Below are 19,800 nucleotides of genomic sequence, written 5' to 3'. Positions count from 1 at the left end.
ACATGTCTTTGGGAGGGGGGAGGGGAAGCTCAAAACAGGCAGCAACACAACTTCACTATGAAGTTCAAGAAGAAATGGTGCTGATTGAGTTACCCAGAGAAGACTTTTATTTAGGGTTTGGTCAGTGGGTTTTCATACAGGTGGGTTTTTGCTTCCATAGGAGCTGGGGTAACTTCTGTGCATCCTGGACTGTTTTTTAACATGCATTCCTCACTGAAATCTCTGTTTTCTGACTGGTTTGGGGGTTTTTTTGTTTGTTTTTTGGTTTTTTTTGTTTGTTTTGTTTTGTTTTGATTTTTTTGGTTTTTTTTGTTTGATTTGGGTGTGGGTGGTTTTTTTGTGTTTTGTTTTTTTGTTTGTTTGGTTTTGTATTTGGGGGGTTTTTGTTTTTGGTTTTCTTAGGGTTTGTTGGTTTTGTTTGTTTGGGGTTTTTTGTTCGGTTTTTTTTTGCTCTGCTCAGCTTTATTCCTCAAAAATATTTCGATTAGTCTAGTTTGGTCACCAGAGCTGGAATTGCAAAGATAATTTCATACAAGTTTTGTGAAAATTGGTGGCTGTGGAAAGGAGAGGGACTTAAATTAGTATCCTCAGCAAGGAATAAGCAGTTAGGTTCACCACTTCATCTGCTCAAGAGACATCAGATAAACAATCTATCCAGCTACTGGTGATTATTGCTAGTAGTGTTACATATCTTTAGTTTTGCTGTGGTTATCAAACATGAAGCAAGGGTGCTCTCCACTCTTCAGTCACAGTTCCCTGAAAGGGATATGTGAATGGTGAGTCAGGGACAGCATAGGAGTCTGTGAATTGTTAAGACATCACATCTGTTAGGGTCACAGTTTCAGAACTCTGTTGTTAGTGCAGTATGTGCTGAAAAGTCCACAAGTCCCATCTGTGTTGATTTGAAATTACTGTATAAAATTGTTTGAATATTAATAAATTTTAGATTTTCAGACTAAAAGAACATGCAGGGATTTGTTGGTGTTTGAAATTTTGTTGCCAAGGATCTGAATAAATAATAATAATAAAAAAAATAAATAAAAGCTTCTGAGTTGCCATCCAGTCACTGACCAGCTGGAGTAACCAGCTTAAAGCTTTTTAATCTGGATGCAGATCATTGAACATAGCTTTATGCCATTCAGGTGCACAGCCTGAAAACCAGCCAAAAAGGAACTGGTACTCCAAACTGCTGTTGTTACAGACAGGCTCTGTGTTCCTTGGCAAGTAGTACAAAATATGGGATTAGGTCTCTAATGTAAGGTGCTCGGTTCTGGTTCTCTGTAGTAGTGTGTGGAGAGAAACAGGTACTGCTAGGGGGTAGTTCCTCCTGCCTGTCTGAGACACTACCCAGTGTCTGAGATAGGTTTAGAGACATGCTACTCAATGGGTAAATTGTCAAAAGGTATGTTAACTTCATATTTCCTGATCTTTGTTCCTGTATCAGTATTAGTAGGACTAGTAGGCTTAGAAGATGGAAAATAAAGGATGTTCACAACATCTTGAATCTACTGGATTGTGGCTCTGCAATGATGTCAGTTCAGAGTTCTAGTAATATAATCCCATTACTTCTAAAATCATAATACAGCTTTGTGAAATACGGGAGATATAAGGCTACTACCAAAAAAAATTGTGAAAATGTAGTTAAATTACATGTTACAGAATGCAAAAGTCACAAGCCATGAGTATTGCTGTCTTTTTAAGAGGTGGAGAATAAGAGAACGTAGGGACCAAACCTTCGTTGCAGGGGAATTCTGTTTTATTTCAAATGTATGGTTAGTTTACAAAGAATAGATTACATTTTTTCTAAACTGTAGTGGAGGAAATACCAGCAACAATTACATTAAACTAGAAATAAGAAGCTTTTTGCTTTGTTATCTAGCAGAGATTCTGTGGATGCCTCATCCCTGGAAGGATTCAAGGCCAGACTGGGTCAGGCTTTGAGCAACCTGGGTACTGGAAGGTGTCTCTGCCCATGGCACAGGGGTTGGAACTAGAAGGTTTTAAGGTCTCTTCCAACCCAAACCATTCTATGATCATTTTGTTCATACAGTGTCACAGCAAAAGATCAGGTAGATAATCTGATGTAGCTGCTACTTCTAGAAACCGATTCATGCTTAGAGTTACTGTAGTAAAATTATTTATTCTTACCTGACATGAATGTAATATTCTTCCTCTGAACACTTTAAGGGAATGCATATGGCTGTGCTCTCTCACATAGGATCTTATGGAAATTCAGGATATTGGTTTAACTGATGGCAGTGTGACTTGTAAGATGGTAACTTACATGTCTAATAATTTGACTAGGACAGATCCTCTCCTATTGCATTGTAAAGCTTCATTTTTTCTGTTACCAGACTGTTTTCTCCAGGCCATGAGATTTTATCCTCTGATTTAAGCAATAGTGTCTCCCATCAGGGCTGTCTGCAAGCTTGCTGTAAGGTACCTTTAGCTTTAGCATAAGAGTGGCTTTGGGGAACATACCGAGTTACATCCAGATACAGGCTGGCCCTCTCTGGTGAGAGACCAAGACGAGTGTTTGTGTATGGCTGATGAGGACTGTCCTCCTAGAGGAGAGTGGAATCTGCAAACAAGCAATCTCAGAAGGGTACAGAAATCAAATGGATTGTGTTCTGTGCTTTCAGACCAAAGGCTAAGTCTTGAAAACATGATTCCTGCAACTGTTCACACTGTCCTGAGTGCTCTATATTTATGCTGCCACAGAAAGAACTGGTTACGCTCGGAGGAGAAAAAACACAAGAAATGCTAAGGACTGAAATGCACTTGCAGCTAAAGTATCCTCATCATGAATAGGTACAAAACTATCAGACAGCTTGGTGATGGGACCTACGGCTCTGTTCTCCTAGGGAGAAGCATTGAATCTGGAGAGCTAATAGCCATTAAAAAGTAAGTGTTTTCATACATTACTTAACAACGGATAGTCCAGGTTTTTCTTTTCTAGGTCTGCATCAACTTGGTCATGCTGGTTTGAGTACTTCACATTTCATGCCACTTTTTTGTATGGAGTTGTACTGGGGCCACGTGAAAAACTTAAGTTCCTTGTATCCTCCAAGGCCTCAGCAGGAGATAAAGAGGGTGAGATACAAAGGCTTATCATAACAGCGCTCTGCAGCTATGTGCAGTCAAACGTGGTATGTATTAGAGTATTCTGCAGTGCTGCTATGAAATCTACAGCCCTTTCGCTGCTGCTTACATGGGGCATATATTTTGTAGTCTAATTTTCAATGTAATAATAATACTGCAGTGATAATTAACACAATTTATGTCATTGTCCATTATCTGTATCTTTTATGCTATTGCATATTGGTCTTTCCAGCTTAAGATTTTCCTTGAGAAATTCATTTGATTTTTGTCTGCTGCTTCGGCAGTGACCTTAGTTTGTCAATGGCTTATTTGTCCTAGCTATGGTAAGAAACAGCTGTAAAGCATTGCAGGCACCTTCCTGAAATACCAACCAAGACCCAGGGACAGACTTGTCAAAAAAGCTTTCAGTACAATGGTGTTTTGTATGAGCAGTCAATAGCTGGCTTTATCAACTTTCTAAATCCTCTATGCTGAGGGTATTTTGCCTGTATCAGACCTTGCTAGAGGCACCTTTGATTTTCAGTTTGCAGTATGGGAGAAACTCAGAAAAATCAGAACAAGCTGGAAGCATTCTCTTAGCTTACACGTTAATGCCAGTCCTTTATTAAAAACAGAAGTGGCCTGGTAACTGAGTGCACAAGACAGTAACTGCAAAAACTGCTCAGAAAAAAATAACCCCGACCCCTTTATGACATGAAGGGTTTGTAGTTCTTAAAACTACTCTAATTGTAAGAGCTGATTTCAAACTGGAAACTTGCTACAATAATATGTAATACTGAATTATCATTAAAGGCAAAGGCTCATATCTTCAGAGAGTGCCTAACTCCCTCTGAAATCCAGACTCTACACAGTTGAGTATTTTTGTAAGTTTTAATCTGTGATCTTCTGTGTGCATGTGTGTGTGAGCCTTCATCCTATTGGTCCTAAAGCATAGAGTTACATCTCAAAGAACTGAGTGGTAATCAAAATGTGTATGAGCACACAAAAATAATGTGTTCAGGGTTATATTCTGGCTTAGAAGAAAACTGCCATGCAGTTTGTTTCTGTTAGAGCAGAGTCGCTTATAAGCTTGAAGGGAAAAGCAGAATTTGACAAGTAGTTGGCATGATGGATGCACCTTGCAAGGGAAGGAGAAACATAGGGAGCAGTGGACAAAGGAAAACGTGGAAATACAGCAAGATACTAAAATTACAGAGAAATCAAAATATAGGGAAGAGGAGTAAGGAGAATATAATAGAATTGGAGACCCAGAGAAGTGATTGGATCTTCATTTAATTTGTTTCAAAACCTTCCTCTGAGTTGTTCATAATTGTCAAAACTACCCTTGTTCCTTTTACAGACTCTACTCCACCACATTGTTATACCAGAAAGAAAATTAGCATGCCTAGGCTTGTTGAAGGCTCTGAATTATTTTCAGCAAGATATATATATATATATATATATATACACAGAAGAATGCACTCCCGTGTAATAGTAATTATTATTTGAGTGTAATTCTATTTGAGTGTGTATTCTGGTAATTCTGTGTGAGTGTACCTTGTCTAGAGATGGAAAGTTTTTTGACAAAGGAACTAACATCTTCTATTTTGATGGAAGAACTGAATTGTTATGATGCAGTGAGACTTTTGGTTCTAAGAACAGTTGATGTTTTCAATGCATTAGTCATTATTTTCCCCTCTACTTTTGTAGAATGAAGAGAAAGTTTTATTCCTGGGAGGAATGCATGAACCTTCGGGAGGTTAAGGTACTTGTTTTCTTCAGTGGTTGACTTCAGTTTAGACGATCACTGTCATGTTCTGGGGTTACATCAAATTCTTTACAACTCTTCCGTGAAAAACTACTCCCAGTGTGAGCTGTGGCATATGACATTACAGTTCTGTTTCCTGACTCTGCATGGGAAGGGAGTGTCTGTAGTCTTAGGAAAATGCTTATTGAAATTCTGTAGTCTTGCAAAAAATCATTTGATTGTAGAGAGCTGCTTCCTCCTTGCGGTGGAGGGGGGGGAGTGTGTGAGTGAGAGCTTTCCTGTCACAACACCTGGAGCTGATTGGTGTTTGTTTTTCAGAGCTTTAGAACACACGCCCTTTGCGCAGCATTAGCTTTTGTACATGCAGTTGTTTCTCTGTAGTTGGCTTGGGGGCAGACATTTAGCATGAAATTCTGATGCCAGTGAAACATTGGGGGTATGCTTTAAGGACCTCCTTAATTTATGCTCAGCACCGAAAACATGCAGAAAATCTAGGTCATTTTATTACAGTACCATGTAAAAATTAAGGTCGAATACACTAAAAATCTAAAAAAAAGATACCCAAGGAAGTGTATGTAAAGAAGGAAGACCCAAATATGCTAGTTTTGGCTGGGGTAGAGTTACTTTTCTTCATAGCAGCTTCTCTGAGTCTGTGTTTTGGATTTCTGACCAAAACAGTCCTGACAACACAGGCATGTGTTAGTTTTTGTTGAGCAGTCCTTTCACAACCTCAGGCCTTCTCTGTCTTTCATGCTTCCCTGTCAGTGAGTAGGCTGAAGGTGGACAGAAGGCTGGGAGGGGACATAGCCAGGACAGCTGACCCCAGCTGACCGAAGGGACATCCCATGTGACATTGTGCTGAGCAACAAAAGTTGGGGGAAGGAGGAGGAAGCAGGAGACCTTCAGAGTGATGACATTTGATTTCCCAAGTTACCATTATATGTGATGGAGCCCTGCTGTACTGGAGGTGCCTGAACACCTGCCTGCCCGTGGGAAGCAATGAATGAATTTTGTATTTTGCTTGCATGCTTGGCTTTTAAACTCTGTATCTCGGCCTATGAGTTGTCTCACTTTCTGCCCTTCTGATTATTTTCCCCATCCCGCTTGGAGGGCTGAACAAGCTCAGCTGCCCACAGAGGTTAATCCACAGTACCAAGGAAGGCTTTCCAGGGTTGTTTTTAGTCCTGACTCTGACCTGACTGTTACCAGTGCAGGTGCAAGAAGGATGTGAATTCTGCCATTAAAAAGTTACTTACAGAGAAAATGCAATTGTTTTGGTGCTTACAGTGATAGCAGATAGCTGGCTTTTGAATGACCAGCACATTAAATTACTACATAGACTGTATATGTATGTGGTAGTACTTGGAGATCTGGCCTTTGTTCTCAGAGCTGTCTGATTATTTAAGACACCAAAGAGTTTTTGAAGTTAATTCTTCAACAACAGTTGAAATAAGTTGGGTTTTTTTTTCTTTTTTCGCTATATTAAGACCCTTGTAAAATGCTGTTTGTATTTTCTCTTTCTAGTCTTTGAAGAAATTAAACCATGCCAATGTGGTAAAGCTGAAAGAAGTTATCAGGGAAAATGATCATTTGTATTTTGTGTTTGAATACATGAAGGAAAATCTTTATCAGTTAATGAAAGAGAGGTATGTAACAGCATCACCCATTCCTGATACAAATTAATTACTTTTGTAATGTGCTTTTAACACCCCTGTTACTGTTCAAAGGACTTTGGATCATTTGTAGGCTTAGATCACTATGGCTTAAAGCTGCAGGCTGTAGTGGGAGCTATGGCTGTCACCTTTGAGCATATCCAGGCCAGTCTAATGAGAGTTTCCAGTGTCTTGTCCCAGATTAGTGGGGCAGGTGAGTAGGGTGCTCTTTTGAGAGATAGGAGCTGGGTAACAGCCCTCACACTGAGGAAGCATTGGACCTAGAACTTTTGTCTATGTAAGTATTCCAACCATGCTTTTTTATAAGAGAGTGGTAGCACCACCTCTTCTTTTATGGCTTCCTCAAATAAATGAATAAATAAAAAGTAGTTGGAACAGTAATCAAGAGGTGTCAAATTTTGGGTTGCTTCCAGGAATTATTTTTCCTTGCAATTTGAGCTGACATGACCAAAGACTGCCTGTTTCATTCGTCAGCATTCTTAATAAAATCTAGCTTTTTGATATTTGCTGGAGCATTAATAAAGTCTTAATTTTAGCCTTTGGGCCATGATAACATCCACCAGAGGATAACTGAGGGCAACATTCCCTGCTTTGAATTGTTTCTCTCTATAGACCATGGTATCAGCCTGGCAGATGACAATAATCTTCCTTGATTTAACAAAATAATGTTTTTGTTACAATATGTGAATGCTACATAAAATACCTTTTTAAGCATAAAAATACTTAGTGTGCATGCACAGGTATATAAAACTGTAGCTTAATTTGGCACATATGTATGGGTGCTGATTTTCAATTATATGAAATAATGAACTTTGAAGAAATGATTCAAGTCTATAACCAATTATCTTTAGGAATTTCTTAGAAATGCATGATATCCTACCTTCTTATGAAAACAAAAAGCCCAGATGTCTTTAAAAGTATGCTGTGCATCATATTCTCGATGGTTTAGCTAGGCCTTGGACTTGTTAGACATTGTGTAAGTCAAACCTTTAAGAATGTGGTTTATTTGCTTAATTCTTAGTTAAATTGCCAGTTTTGTGCCAAAGGACTGTAGAGGAGATAAGAATTTCTTCTGTAACTAAAAAAGATAATAGGCAAATATGAAAAGCTGACTAGCAGCTTTATTGTTGTTTCTACCTTTTATCTTTGGTTCATTAGAAAGCATAAGCTGATGTGTGAATTTAATAATTAATAATTCTTTATTCCCTTTTATTCCACAGAAACAAACTGTTCCCTGAGTCTACCGTTAGGAATATTATGTATCAGATCCTGCAAGGGCTTGCATTTATTCATAAGCATGGTAAGTTACGTTTTAGCTATAAGCATTCTAAATTAGAGCCAGATAATGTTTGTGTAAGTTTTTTGATGAATATACTAGCAATTACATTACTAACTTTAGTAGAAGGAGTGATCAAAAGAATAGCACTATATGAGAGATCAGGTTACTGAAAATACCTGTATTTTATAGTTGACTAATACTTCAGTCTGGAGGTTTGCTCAGTTCCTTGTCTGTAGATTTCCACTTTCTCAGTCTGGCAGCTGGCCACTCTCAAACTCATTGGATGTTAATGGACACATTTCCTGATAGATTTAGAGGTCCCCTGAGAGTGAGAATAAAGAAGAAATTACTCTTTTCTCAAGGTACACACAGATACCTGAATAAAATGCACATTCTCTATAAGACACATTTAAAGTAATAAAGTCTGAGTGACAAACAGCTTTTGTTGCATGGGCTTCCAATTAATTTTTCCAACAATGATAAAAGCTAAAGCTGATGTACGAGCCAGTAGTAACAAGACCCACTTAACTAACAAAAAAAAAATCTCAAACACCTTATTTCAATTATAGCTTCCTCACCATGTTTTGGTGACCTCTGCAATTCTGTCTGCTAGGTGCACTGTAGGGTCTGTTGCTGGAGAGCTCTCTGGGTTATCCCTTCTGATAAGGAAAACTGTGTTTTCCAAAATATTTTCAAGCTAATGGCTTTATTTGCTCTTCTGATGGGTTTTAGATACTCATCTGAAACCAAACTAAATTCTAGTCTGTTGCAGTGACATGTATAATCTGTGAAGATAGATTTTTGCATAATATTTTTCTAAGCCACCTTTTTTCAATAAATTGTCAAATGGATCACGGCCTTTCAGAACAGCTTTTATTGCTATTTAACTTACTGTAGCTGTGAAGACTGAACAGTTCTATGTCAAAACTAACTGTCTTTTTCACTGACCTGCTACCACACTAGACTTTCACTTCTGCCAAGATGGTGCAAATCTGTACTTAAAAACACCTGGAAATGTTTGGCAGGCCTGACAGGATGATTGTGATGGTATTGTGGCTCACAGTGTAAGAGTGGGTCTCCCAAGATTCTCTCTGCAACAGTTTTGGAAAAAATCACATGAACTTTTTTGCCCTCTCTGTATTTCTCTGTTCTGCTCCTGTATGGCATAGAAATGCTTGTCAAGTATACCTTTTGCATTCTTTGTCCATCCAAACTCTTAAGCATCTTCTTATATTTGAGCACACAACGGATTGCTCTTTTTACAAGTTTGTCATGAAATAAATTGCCTCACAAGCATTCTGTTGGTGCATGTCTGTGCAGCAAAATACAGACGTGATTGCACTAAATGCTAAGAAAAGCCTTGATTGCTCTGCCTAGTACATTCCATAGAGAGGCAGTAGCTCAAGCTGGCACCAGAACGTCAACTCAACATCCCTAGGAAGGATACAGTGTCCTGGTTAGCAGATACCTACAGCACTATGTCTTCAATGCTGTTATACATTAATCTAACAAACAAAAGCTAATCTAGTTATGGTGGACAGTATAGACACATCCTGTGTGAATGTTTAGTCCATTCTCTGTGGGAGCATATTCCAACCCATGGAAGAAGTAAGCATATTGGAGTCTCTGAAAAGGAGCTCAGTAAGGTAGTACAGAGGGAGCTGTAGATAGGAATGGTGGTTTCAGATGCTTGCAAGAAAGAAGCATAAGGACAAGATTTGCAGGCTAATGGTGGAAGCAAATTTCAGAGACAGTAGTCAGTGATACTCCAGTCCTCTTCTCTCATTTGTATTGAAGGAGCTCTTGCGAAACATTCATTCATGATCAGTTCTTGCTGAATGCAGAGGGCACTAAAAAAATACACTGAGATCTTCTTACAGGATGATGAGTAGCTGAGTGCTTGCAGATTATGTTCTGAGATTTAAAAAGAAGTTCAAAATGCAAAAACCCCCTCATTTTCATATATTGTTTAAAATAACGTTACGTAACTGATCAATAACTTCATTGGGCAGTTTCCATTTAGAATGAAGCTAGCATTAAAATGGTGTAGAGAAGTCTCACTTTCTTGAAGGAGCTGTCTGACTGAATGCTCTGAATTGTTACAAGATAGCCAACTTGTGTGTACTGTTTTTCACAGTCCAACTGTACAACCTTGTACTGACCAGCTCACTTAAGACTTTGACGTCTGTGTGATGCTGTTCCAGCTTCAATGCTAAGAACTAAAATAAAATAATCCAGTTGGGAAGTAAAGGATACAGCTATGACATTGCAATCCACATCAATATTTCATTTGAATTTCAGGGTTCTTCCACAGGGACTTGAAACCTGAAAATCTGCTTTGCATGGGACCAGAACTTGTGAAAATTGCAGATTTTGGCTTAGCCCGAGAAATCCGATCTCGACCTCCTTACACCGATTATGTATCCACAAGATGGTAAGTGCTAGTACTCAGCTACATTGTAGGAACTTGACACTTTAAAGCAGTACAGTACTGAATTTGTGCTGATCGTTATACCACTTTTAATGCCTCCTCCTTATGAAACTTCTATTTAAAGTTGCCATAACTTGAAAAGCTTCAGTTAGTGCAAGACAGTTTACAGATGGCAGGAGCACAGAGGGAGTGGGGTAAGGCAGGTGGGAACATGCTAGGATTGTTGCATGTCAGGAAGGTATAAGAGAGTTTACAGAAGCTTATGTAGTTTTAATCAAAAAAAGAAAAGGTCTGTGTACAGGAGAGGAGGTTTTTAAAGGATCTTTGCTCTTAATAGCAAAGAATGAAGAGGTGAGTTATTTCATGTATGTTTGAATTGTGTTGATTGTTGGGGTTTCCTTTTCTTTCTTGTTACAGGTACAGGGCTCCTGAAGTCCTTTTGAGATCCACCTGCTACAGTTCTCCAATAGATATTTGGGCTGTTGGTTGCATAATGGCAGAAGTTTACACACTGAGGCCTCTCTTCCCAGGCGCCAGTGAAATTGATACTATATTCAAAATTTGCCAAGTCTTAGGGACCCCAAAAAAGGTAACTGAAATGGTGTTCCATACTGCAGTAATCCTGGAACTGTTCTACAATACACAATGACACAGTAGCAGTAAGCATAAAAATAATAAATTTTCCTCCTTACTGCTAATTTATGGTATTGATCTCAGATATAATAATCTAAATTAAAGCTTATTTTCTGTGCAGTAAACATTACGTAATTATGCTGTAAAAGCTGACACAGAGAGGAGGAGAGACAGATCCCTGAACAGCAAACTAGGTCCTTAGACTGTGATTTCATTAGGTGGGAATTAAATTTTCTCTTGTACATTGCGTATAAACCTATGGTTTAAGAGGCTAAAAATTGGGATCATGGCGAGATTCCTATTTCCTGGTTCCATTTGTGCCCTTGACTCTGTTGGATGTACAGCAAGACTCACCTCTCACCAGAGGTTTGAGGTGAAGATTTTTAGTGAAATTTTCAATATAAGTCCAGAGCAAGTTGGACACAGTCTGTTACTGGTAAAATATGTGCTAGAGTGCTTAGGCACTGATACTTTACAGCTTGACCTTTTTTTGTGTTTGGAAATCTCATTCTTTCAGAACGACTGGCCTGAAGGCTACCAACTTTCAGCTTCCATGAATTTTCGCTGGCCTCAGTGTGTACCTAACAACCTAAAAACTCTCATACCTAATGCTAGCAGTGAAGCAGTGCAGCTCATGAGAGATATGCTTCAGTGGGACCCCAAAAAGCGGCCAACAGCTACTCAGGTTTGATTTTGTTTTCTTTTTCTCATTTCTGCTTGTGATTTTTTTTCTTTTACTGCAAGGAACAGTCATTTAGCAGTTGCTCAGGGGTGCAGTTCTTAGAAGGGAGAAGAGGAGAATCCAAGAACAATTTGCAAGACAAAGGCGGGTAATTAAGAGAGTGTCATCAGTCTTTTGCATGAAACATTAACTGCTTGGGGTATATGCTCGATGATCAAAGGTGTGACTGCAGCATGCAAATACACTTGAATTAAGTGTAACCCAGTCACTGTGAATAGCAGCAGAGTAGGTAGGAATAGCAGAAGGTAGGATGTATGGCTGCAGGCTGTGATGCTGTTCGCCACAGAATGGCTGGAATCTGGTTCAACCACCTTGCCTTAGGCAACCTGTGCCAGTGCTCAGTTATTCTCAGAGTGAGAAAGTGTTTCTTGATGTTCAGAGGGAGCTTCCTGTGTTTCAGTTTGTGCCCATTGTCACTGGGCACCCCTGAAAAGAGACTCACTCCATCTTCTTTGCACTTTCCCTTCTGTTTTTTTGCATACTTCGATAAGATCCTCAAGAACCTTCTCTTCTCCAGGATGAGAAGTCCCAGCTCTCTGTCTTTCCTCACATGTGAGATGCTCCAGTCCCTTAATCACCTTTGTGGCCCTTTGCTGGACTCTCCATTATGTCCATCTCTCTCTTCTGCTGGGGAGGCAAAAACTGGACACAGCAGTCCAGGCATGGCCTCACCTGTGCTGAGCAGAGTGGAAGGATCACCATTCTCGACCTGCTGGGAACACTCCTGCTCAGGCAGCCCAGGAGTTAGTCTTATTTGCAGCAAGGGCGTATTTGGTAGATCATCCATGTTCAAGTTGGTGTCTACCAGGACGTTTCTTGCAAAGCTGCTTTCCAGGTGGTTGACCCCAGCATGTACTGGTGCATGTGGTTATTCCTTCCCAGGTGCAGGACTTGGTATTTACCCTTGTTAAGTTGATGAGGTTCCTGTCAGCCCATTTCACCAGCTTGCAGAAGTCCCACAGGATGGCGGCTCAACCAACCGGTCTGTCAGCCCCTCCTTCCACTCGTGTCATCAGCAGACTTCCAGAGGGTGCACTCTGCACCACCAGCTACGCCATTAATGGAGGCGTTGAACAGTGTTTGCCCTGATAATGACCTCTGGGGAAGACAGGTACTTCCTGGCCTCCAGCCAAGACTTTGTTCCATTGATCCACCACCCTTTGGCCTGGCCTTTCCGCCAGCTGTCAGTCCACCTTGCTCTCTGTTCCTCCAGCCCAATGTTGCCTGGGTAAGGCTAGCTTTTGCAGGGCAGCCACAGCTCAAGTGCACTGCAGGTATGTTCCAACATCCTGTGCATAAGCATTGCCCAAGTCATCCATACTGCACATATGGGTGGTGGTAGCCACTGGTTTCGGATAGTACTCAATTAAATGAGCAGGGCACCTTTTGGAAAACAGATGTGATTCTGGGTTCAAATCTGACTTGACTTCAAGGGCTGTAGCTGTACCTTTGTGATTTAATTAGACCTTCAGTACAAATTGCAATAAAAAGCTTGAAATCTAATTAAAACAGTTTAAAAGTGAAATAGATTAAGAGCTCTCAAAGGTAACAAAAAACAAAAAAATACTGACTGTAACAGTATTAAGAGCATTAACAAATGTTTTACAGTAAAGTACAAATAGAGTGAGGAATCTGAGCTTTTAGAAGTTTTTTGCAGTAAGAGGTCTTTGGGAAGATGAGTATGCTTGAAGTAGCAAGATAGGCAGATTAATTTCCTTTACAGACAACTCCTTAATTACTTTTAAGGCAGGATAAGAGTACTTTTATTAACTTGTCTGTCAGAAAAGATAGAGGCTAATTTTCATAAGGGTTGTATTTCTTTCACTTCATTCCATCTTGGAGAATGGAGAACGGAAGACATGGGATGTCTCTTGGGGTCATTGAGTTTTGCTGGCTGAATCTGTAATGATGGGGGGGATGTGTTTGCACATGCACACATGAAGAGACAGCATGTAATGAAACATGCCTTTAGATGCCATATACTTGGTTAAAAATCTTAATTCTGCAGAACCTTTCCTTCTGTACTAGTCCACAGAGGATTTGATAACTCAGTATCTCTTGAAATTTCTCTACTATTGTAGCATTTTTTTGAAGTGGATTGTGCTCACTAGAATCTAGTGTTGAGAGATGGGTCTTCTGCTGTTTCCTACCCCAGAAAAAAAGGAAATTAAATTTTTATTGACACACAGGATTGGGATAAATGAAAAACTATGGGTTTCTAAGCCTAATGTCTATATTACTTTTTAGGCACTTCGATACTCATACTTCCAGGTTGGGCATGCCCTGGGCATTCAGGAACTGGGAAAACAAAAGGAACTGCACAATAAATCATCTCTGCATATTAAGCCTGTCCCCCCAGCACAGCCCCCTCTGAAACCTAATGCCCGAATTTCATCAAGGCCTTTTCAACAAAGTCAGTCTTCCCAGCACGTGGTGTACGCATGTAAGACAGACAACTCTGGGGCTGAGCACGGTAACTACTTACAGGAGGACAAGTCTAACCAGGTTCGTCTGCCTGCAATTCACAATAAGGTTCCTCAGCAGGTAAAGGTCCATCTAGCATAAGATAAACTTTCTGATATACTGCCTAATTTTTTTCCTTGTGTTTCTTTTCCTTGTTCTCTTTTAAGGTTCTTTATTGAAAGGATCGTGACTGGGAATAAAAAATGGTTACAATTTCTGATAGAAACTGGGACTTACTCTATTGAAATCTAAATCCAGTTGTTGTAAAACAAGCAAGTCAGTTTCTCATTTTAGAGCCATTTCGTGCTTCCCTTTGTTGAAAAGCACCACTTACAGGATGACACTGATTTCATATGAGTAAAAAGGATGTACGGTGTTCAAACTATTAATGGGATTGATGCTAGAGAAAAAAGTATTAAGCTAAATAGTATGGAAATGAGGGAAAGGAGGCTATTGCCTTCATCCATTTATGGCATCCAATTTATTGACTGGGAATAGTATTCCCTTTGGTCTTCCATACTGAACGTGGAAACCAACAGATTGTTCTTTCGGCATGGGAATGTACCCTTCTTGTTGACTGATACGGAGATTGGATTAATAAGATAGATGACGAGAGCAGACAGTGTGAATCAGTCATAAGTAGGGTCTGTACTGGCCAGTGTCACACAAGGTCAAATGTACTGCTGAGCCTCAACGGCTGAAGAGACACAAATTTGTACCTGTGCTGTCCTGCAAGAGATAAAATTTTTTAAAATGTCCAGACACAGGCTTGTGGAAACATAAGCGTTCATGCAGTTTCTTACTCCCAGCATGGGTCTAGAAGTAAAAATTGAGCATAAGGTAATGGTTTGGGAGGTGCATACTGAAACATGAGTAGAACTGGAATTGAGACTTAAGAAATTTCTTCTTTTGTCAGTTCAAGACACTTTATTACAGGATGAAATGCAGAAGATAAGTAATAATGTCGGCAGGCTACAGATTGTGTTCTTAGCACATTTAATGGAAGATGAAGATTGTGTTGTTACAGCTCTATTACCACTATTATTCTTTGAGATAGAGAAAAAAAAAATCCTCTTTGTTCCTGTCACCTGATTTATGGCCTAAGCACATGGGTTTGTTTCTTATCAATCTTCATACAGAAAACATCTGCTGGGTCTGAGAATATAAATGGTGAACTTAAACCAAAACCTAGGCGAAGATGGGGACATCTTCCCAGGACAGTTAAGAGTTCTGAAGACTGGGATGACTTAGAAGACCTTGATTTCACATCTTGCATCATGAGAATGGACTTGAAAAACAAGAAGAGGCAGAATGATGAAACTCTTTGTAGGTAAGGGGCTTCTTATGTGCTTGTGCTGTTTGGTCTATTTCTTTGGCCTTTTTCTCTTTCTTAGTGCTGTTGCTCTTCATGCTTTCTTTGTATCTGGAAATGTATTTCTATACAATTTTGTATTCTTTTTTTCTTCCCCACTGAAAAAATGGGCTTAAGTTTCCCCAAGTTAATCTTTGAACATATACTTTTCGATTTTATATGTGGACTATTTTGACATACTCCATGCATATAAACTGTTTTGGACAACTCTAAGCTGCAGTTTCCATGGATGGTATACAGAAGAGAGAAACCTACTGAGTGATTTATAAAAACTTTAAAAGCAGTGTATAAGGGAACTAGAAGTACAAATGTGATTTTCAGGGGCACTTGTATGACTTCAGGTTGATAATATTCCCTGTTGTTATTGTGCTTACAGTGTAGCAAACACAGAAGGAAATGATTCCTGGAGATGGGATGGAGTTGAGAAAGCCAGTTGTGAATAAACATGTGCTGTAAGAATTGGATGTGTACCAATATGTGTACCAATTTTTGAATTACAGATTTGAAAGCATTTTGAATCTGAAGCCTTCAGATGCTGTAGGCTCTGGCAGCAGTGCCCGAACTTCCCATGCAACCTTTTTGCAGCAGGATGCTCCCACACTGAGAGTTTCTGCAGCAAAGCAACACTACTTAAACCATTCTAGGTATCGACCTGGTTAGTAAAAAATACTTTCCTTTTCTTCCTGCAATTCCAACAGCAGTATGAAATAGTCATTGGTACATTAGCTGTTATCCTTTCACCTTGTGGAAGGGGGCTACTGCTTAAAGAACGTGAGGAGAGAAAGAACTTTGCTAATGTAGATGGCCATGACACAAACTACATTCTAGCAGTCTAGCAACTGAGAAGTGCTGCTTACAAACGAGGGGACAGGATTGTTGGTACTTCCTTCTCCTGATGGATACTTTTATACTTGGAGGTGTGTTAGAAGATGTCTGTATATGTGCCAAACTATTCCCTGTCTCCCTAACAAGTATAAGACTGGTCTTCTAGACTGGGAAAGAAAGTGCCGTGCATTTACCTCATGGGTGTATAATACCATGAACAACAGGCTAACTAGTAGTGGGAATATGCTTTGCTGTAGTTTGGAGTTAAGTAAAATGCAGATCCATGTCTCTATAGAGAATTACATGCCTGTCTTCATGATAACCTCTGCTATACTGAGACCAGTGCTGGGGCAGGATGAAGTACAGGAGGCAGACAGCATATCTGCTAGTATTTAAAATGAGCTGAAGTGTATTCTTTCTCATAATGGCTATTCATAAAAGTAGTGTTAAGTATTCATTCACTTGTAGTACTAATGTTTCAAAATGAATTAAGTAAACTAGAAGGTATTATGACAACAAACTCAGTCTTTTTTCATGAAACAATTAATTGACTTTCAAATTGTCTCTCAGGTAGAGTTTTGGTAGCTAAAACTTGTTTTACTAGAGGAGGTTGTAAAACACATTGATCCCAAGTCTGCTTTAGCCTTATCATAAATTGTGGGTGTGTCCTTGAATGTTAGGTACCCTGCTTAAATATGGGCTCTATGTTAAATACAAATAATAGGTGACATCTGAACTGTACTGCAAACTGTTGGCATAATCTGTGCTTGCAGTAGAGACACCAAAGACGAGTATAGTACTATGAGAAATGGAATTGCTAGTATTGTCTCTCAGGTTATGTTGTCACCGTTAGGCTTTTATGGGAAGCGTAGATTTCATGTACATAGCAAGGTTCACCTTCTGTGACTTGAGAATATTTGTGGCCCTGATGTAAGGATCCTGCCCTGTGATCTAAGCAGCCATTGATGCTAGTGGAACTACATACATTGTGATGTTTGCAGATTAGGGCCTGTGGCTAGTTACAGCATTCCTGTATTATGAGAGGATGGGGAGCGACCCAGAGAGTTACTGAAAGGGAGAGGTTTTGGTTAAGTTGAACCAGGCATCTGCTCTAAGACTGTGCATCAGGTGGAATGCATGCAGGCCTGTGTGGCAACAGGAATTTTAATGAAGTAATCTTTGAATTTTTTGCAATATAGGAATAAGCACAAGGAATAGCATAGTCTCCACTTCAAACAAAGAGTCTGCTCCATCTCATCCCTGGCCCAGTTCTGGTTTGTCTGGGAAAACTTCTGGTTTGGGAGGAAGTACTACCAACAGGATGAATTCAGGTAAGAAGGTGTGCTAAGACTCTGAAAAACGGTAAGTGATGTCTCTGCAATTCCCCACAGGTGTATGTTGGAGTGATCCATTCCAAAAACACTGTCAGCTCCTAAGATACCTGCTACCCTGTCTTTGTGTAAAAATTGGTTATGAGTACTCTTCTTTGGGAGACTGCCTTAAACTGAAACATAGTCGTATCTTCTAATGAATCCTCACAAGTCTGAAGTACCCCACGCATAGAAGGCTGGACAGCTTAGGTCTGTTCAACCTGAAATATTTCATCTTGCTTTCAGTTTCCCTCCTCAGTTTTTTTTAAGTCATATTTTCTGGTTTCCAGAGCATTTCAGTCCACCGGCTGCATAAATGGCTGTCACCACAGGAGGAAGCTGGTATAAATTGAACTAGCCATACACACCAGTCTTCTTACATGAATAAAGCAAAGAAAACCTATCATTATGTCTTTTAATTGATGTTGTTTAAAATAATGTAATAATTGTAGTTTTAAAAATTCAGACAAAAAGCAAAACTTTTCAATTTTTCTTCTTCAGGTTTTTTTTGGCATTTGGTATTTCAGGTATTTAATCACTGTTGTTTGAGTTGAAGTAATTAATTTGTAGATTTTTACATTAGATTTTATCAGATACACTTAAACATGTTGATGTTTCTAGACTCTATCTGTGTATTTCCTCTCTAAACTGTGGCTTCAGGTTTTCATGTGATACAGTTCTGCAGTGCCATACTTCTTTTCTGTATGTTGTTTAGAAAGTATGTTATTGCCAAAGTTTGTGTTGAATCTTGGCCCAAATAAACATTTTGGACCTCTAGAAGCTCAGGTTAAAAAAAACAACCCAACTTAAAATTTTGGACGTAATTTAATCAGAAAATCATTCTTTAAAGATTCAAGATGGGAGGACACTGTAAACAGCTAAACTACATGAGAACCTTTATATACGTAGCATGTCTCCTTCCTGGCTCTTCTAGAAGTTTTTGCTTCTTTTGTAGCAGCATAGAATGTAATTAGTTTTTTCTCTTTTTTATTTATTACCATCATTTCCCACAATAGGCTTTGCCACTGCAATAGTACAGCGTAGGCATGTGTGCAATGGTCTGCATGATATCTTGTTTAGTGTCCATCTGTGCTATAACTCTAGACTGTTTTGTTCCCTATCTATGGCTTATCCTACAGGTCAGTCAAAGCTGCTCATCTTAGGGACAAGTTTTGTAACTGGCTTTTAAAATTTGAAATGTGACTCTGTACCAGATTTTCAAGTTGTGCTCTCACAGGCTTCAGTAAGAGCTCTGTGTAGTACCAAAGCCCCAGACTCACCACATAGACACCAAGAGTCAATATACTCTTAGCACGTAGTTGCTGAAAGTCAAACAAGATAATTCCAACTGAATGCTAAGTTTTGGAAGCTTTGAGAAACCTTGAAAAAGCTGAGATGTATTCTCCCTGACAGGTATAATTTGTAACTGTTTTCCATTCATCTGTGATGCAGTCTGATGCTGACAGTCTCCCAAATGCAGGTGTATATATAGGAGCTGTGGATTTCTAGTGTCTTCAATTAAGTTCTTGTTTTGATCAGTCCATGATCAGGCTTGGTCTTGAACATGACCCCTCAGGGCACACCTTTGTCATCTGTTGATAGTATGGGAGATCCACTGTGTTCAGATGTTCCTTGTCATTTCTTTCAGGGCCCATAGGATCAAGTGGTCTAACGAGTGCTTATGTCCCTTCGTTTCTGAAGAAGGAAGTAGGTTCTGCTGGGCAGAGGGTTCAGTTAGCACCAGTTGTGGATCCATCTTCTGGTAAGTATAGTACCAGCGTTCTCTTGGTCCCTTGGTCAGTACTCCAGTAATGCTGTATGTATGCAGCACTGAACTGCTTACCTTTGCTTTATTTTATTTGTCAATATATGACTGACTGGAAGTATTGTTTGCAACCTCTCCTTCATATGGCAAAGGATTTTCTTTATGTTTACTTTTGTTTATTAAATATGTGGGTTTATCTACAGCCTGTTTCAATGGGACCTAGAGGTTGGTGTGAGAGCTGGCACAGAATTCACGCTTGTCAAATCAGGGATGTAAATAGTCTTTGTCTGCTGAGTCTTTAGGGATTGGATGCACTATTGTTTCACATCAGCAAACTGTTAAAAAAGGAGGCTTATTTCCTGAAGAAGTAACTGGACCTGCATCCAGTTGTTGTTCAG

The 19,800-nt window shown here is 39.5% G+C and overlaps 1 protein-coding gene across 4 annotated transcripts in view; it reads left to right on the top strand.

Annotated features, from left to right (window-relative positions):
- Positions 1 to 19,800, top strand: part of CILK1 (ciliogenesis associated kinase 1) — a 30,456-nt gene that overhangs the window by 6,936 nt on the left and 3,720 nt on the right. For 2 of the 4 annotated variants that reach the window (XM_042016100.1, XM_042016104.1), the window contains exons 2-13: positions 2,643 to 2,904; positions 4,792 to 4,846; positions 6,374 to 6,495; positions 7,743 to 7,822; positions 10,103 to 10,235; positions 10,650 to 10,821; positions 11,383 to 11,550; positions 13,855 to 14,151; positions 15,210 to 15,400; positions 15,943 to 16,097; positions 17,467 to 17,598; positions 19,286 to 19,399. In XM_042016100.1, coding sequence (XP_041872034.1) covers positions 2,804 to 2,904; positions 4,792 to 4,846; positions 6,374 to 6,495; positions 7,743 to 7,822; positions 10,103 to 10,235; positions 10,650 to 10,821; positions 11,383 to 11,550; positions 13,855 to 14,151; positions 15,210 to 15,400; positions 15,943 to 16,097; positions 17,467 to 17,598; positions 19,286 to 19,399 — 1,720 coding nt within the window. In that variant the 5' untranslated portion in view covers positions 2,643 to 2,803. The remainder of the gene's footprint in view (positions 1 to 2,642; positions 2,905 to 4,791; positions 4,847 to 6,373; positions 6,496 to 7,742; positions 7,823 to 10,102; positions 10,236 to 10,649; positions 10,822 to 11,382; positions 11,551 to 13,854; positions 14,152 to 15,209; positions 15,401 to 15,942; positions 16,098 to 17,466; positions 17,599 to 19,285; positions 19,400 to 19,800) is intronic. The other 2 variants (XM_042016105.1, XM_042016101.1) reach the window with 2 other exon arrangements.

The sequence above is a fragment of the Corvus kubaryi genome, unplaced genomic scaffold (genome assembly GCF_017639235.1).
Source record: "Corvus kubaryi isolate FWS band 111438036 unplaced genomic scaffold, C.kubaryi_AGA036_p1.0 split3-73, whole genome shotgun sequence".
NCBI lineage: Eukaryota > Metazoa > Chordata > Aves > Passeriformes > Corvidae > Corvus > Corvus kubaryi.
Note: the sequence above shows the minus strand (reverse complement) of the source record. Positions and strands in the feature narration are given on the sequence as shown.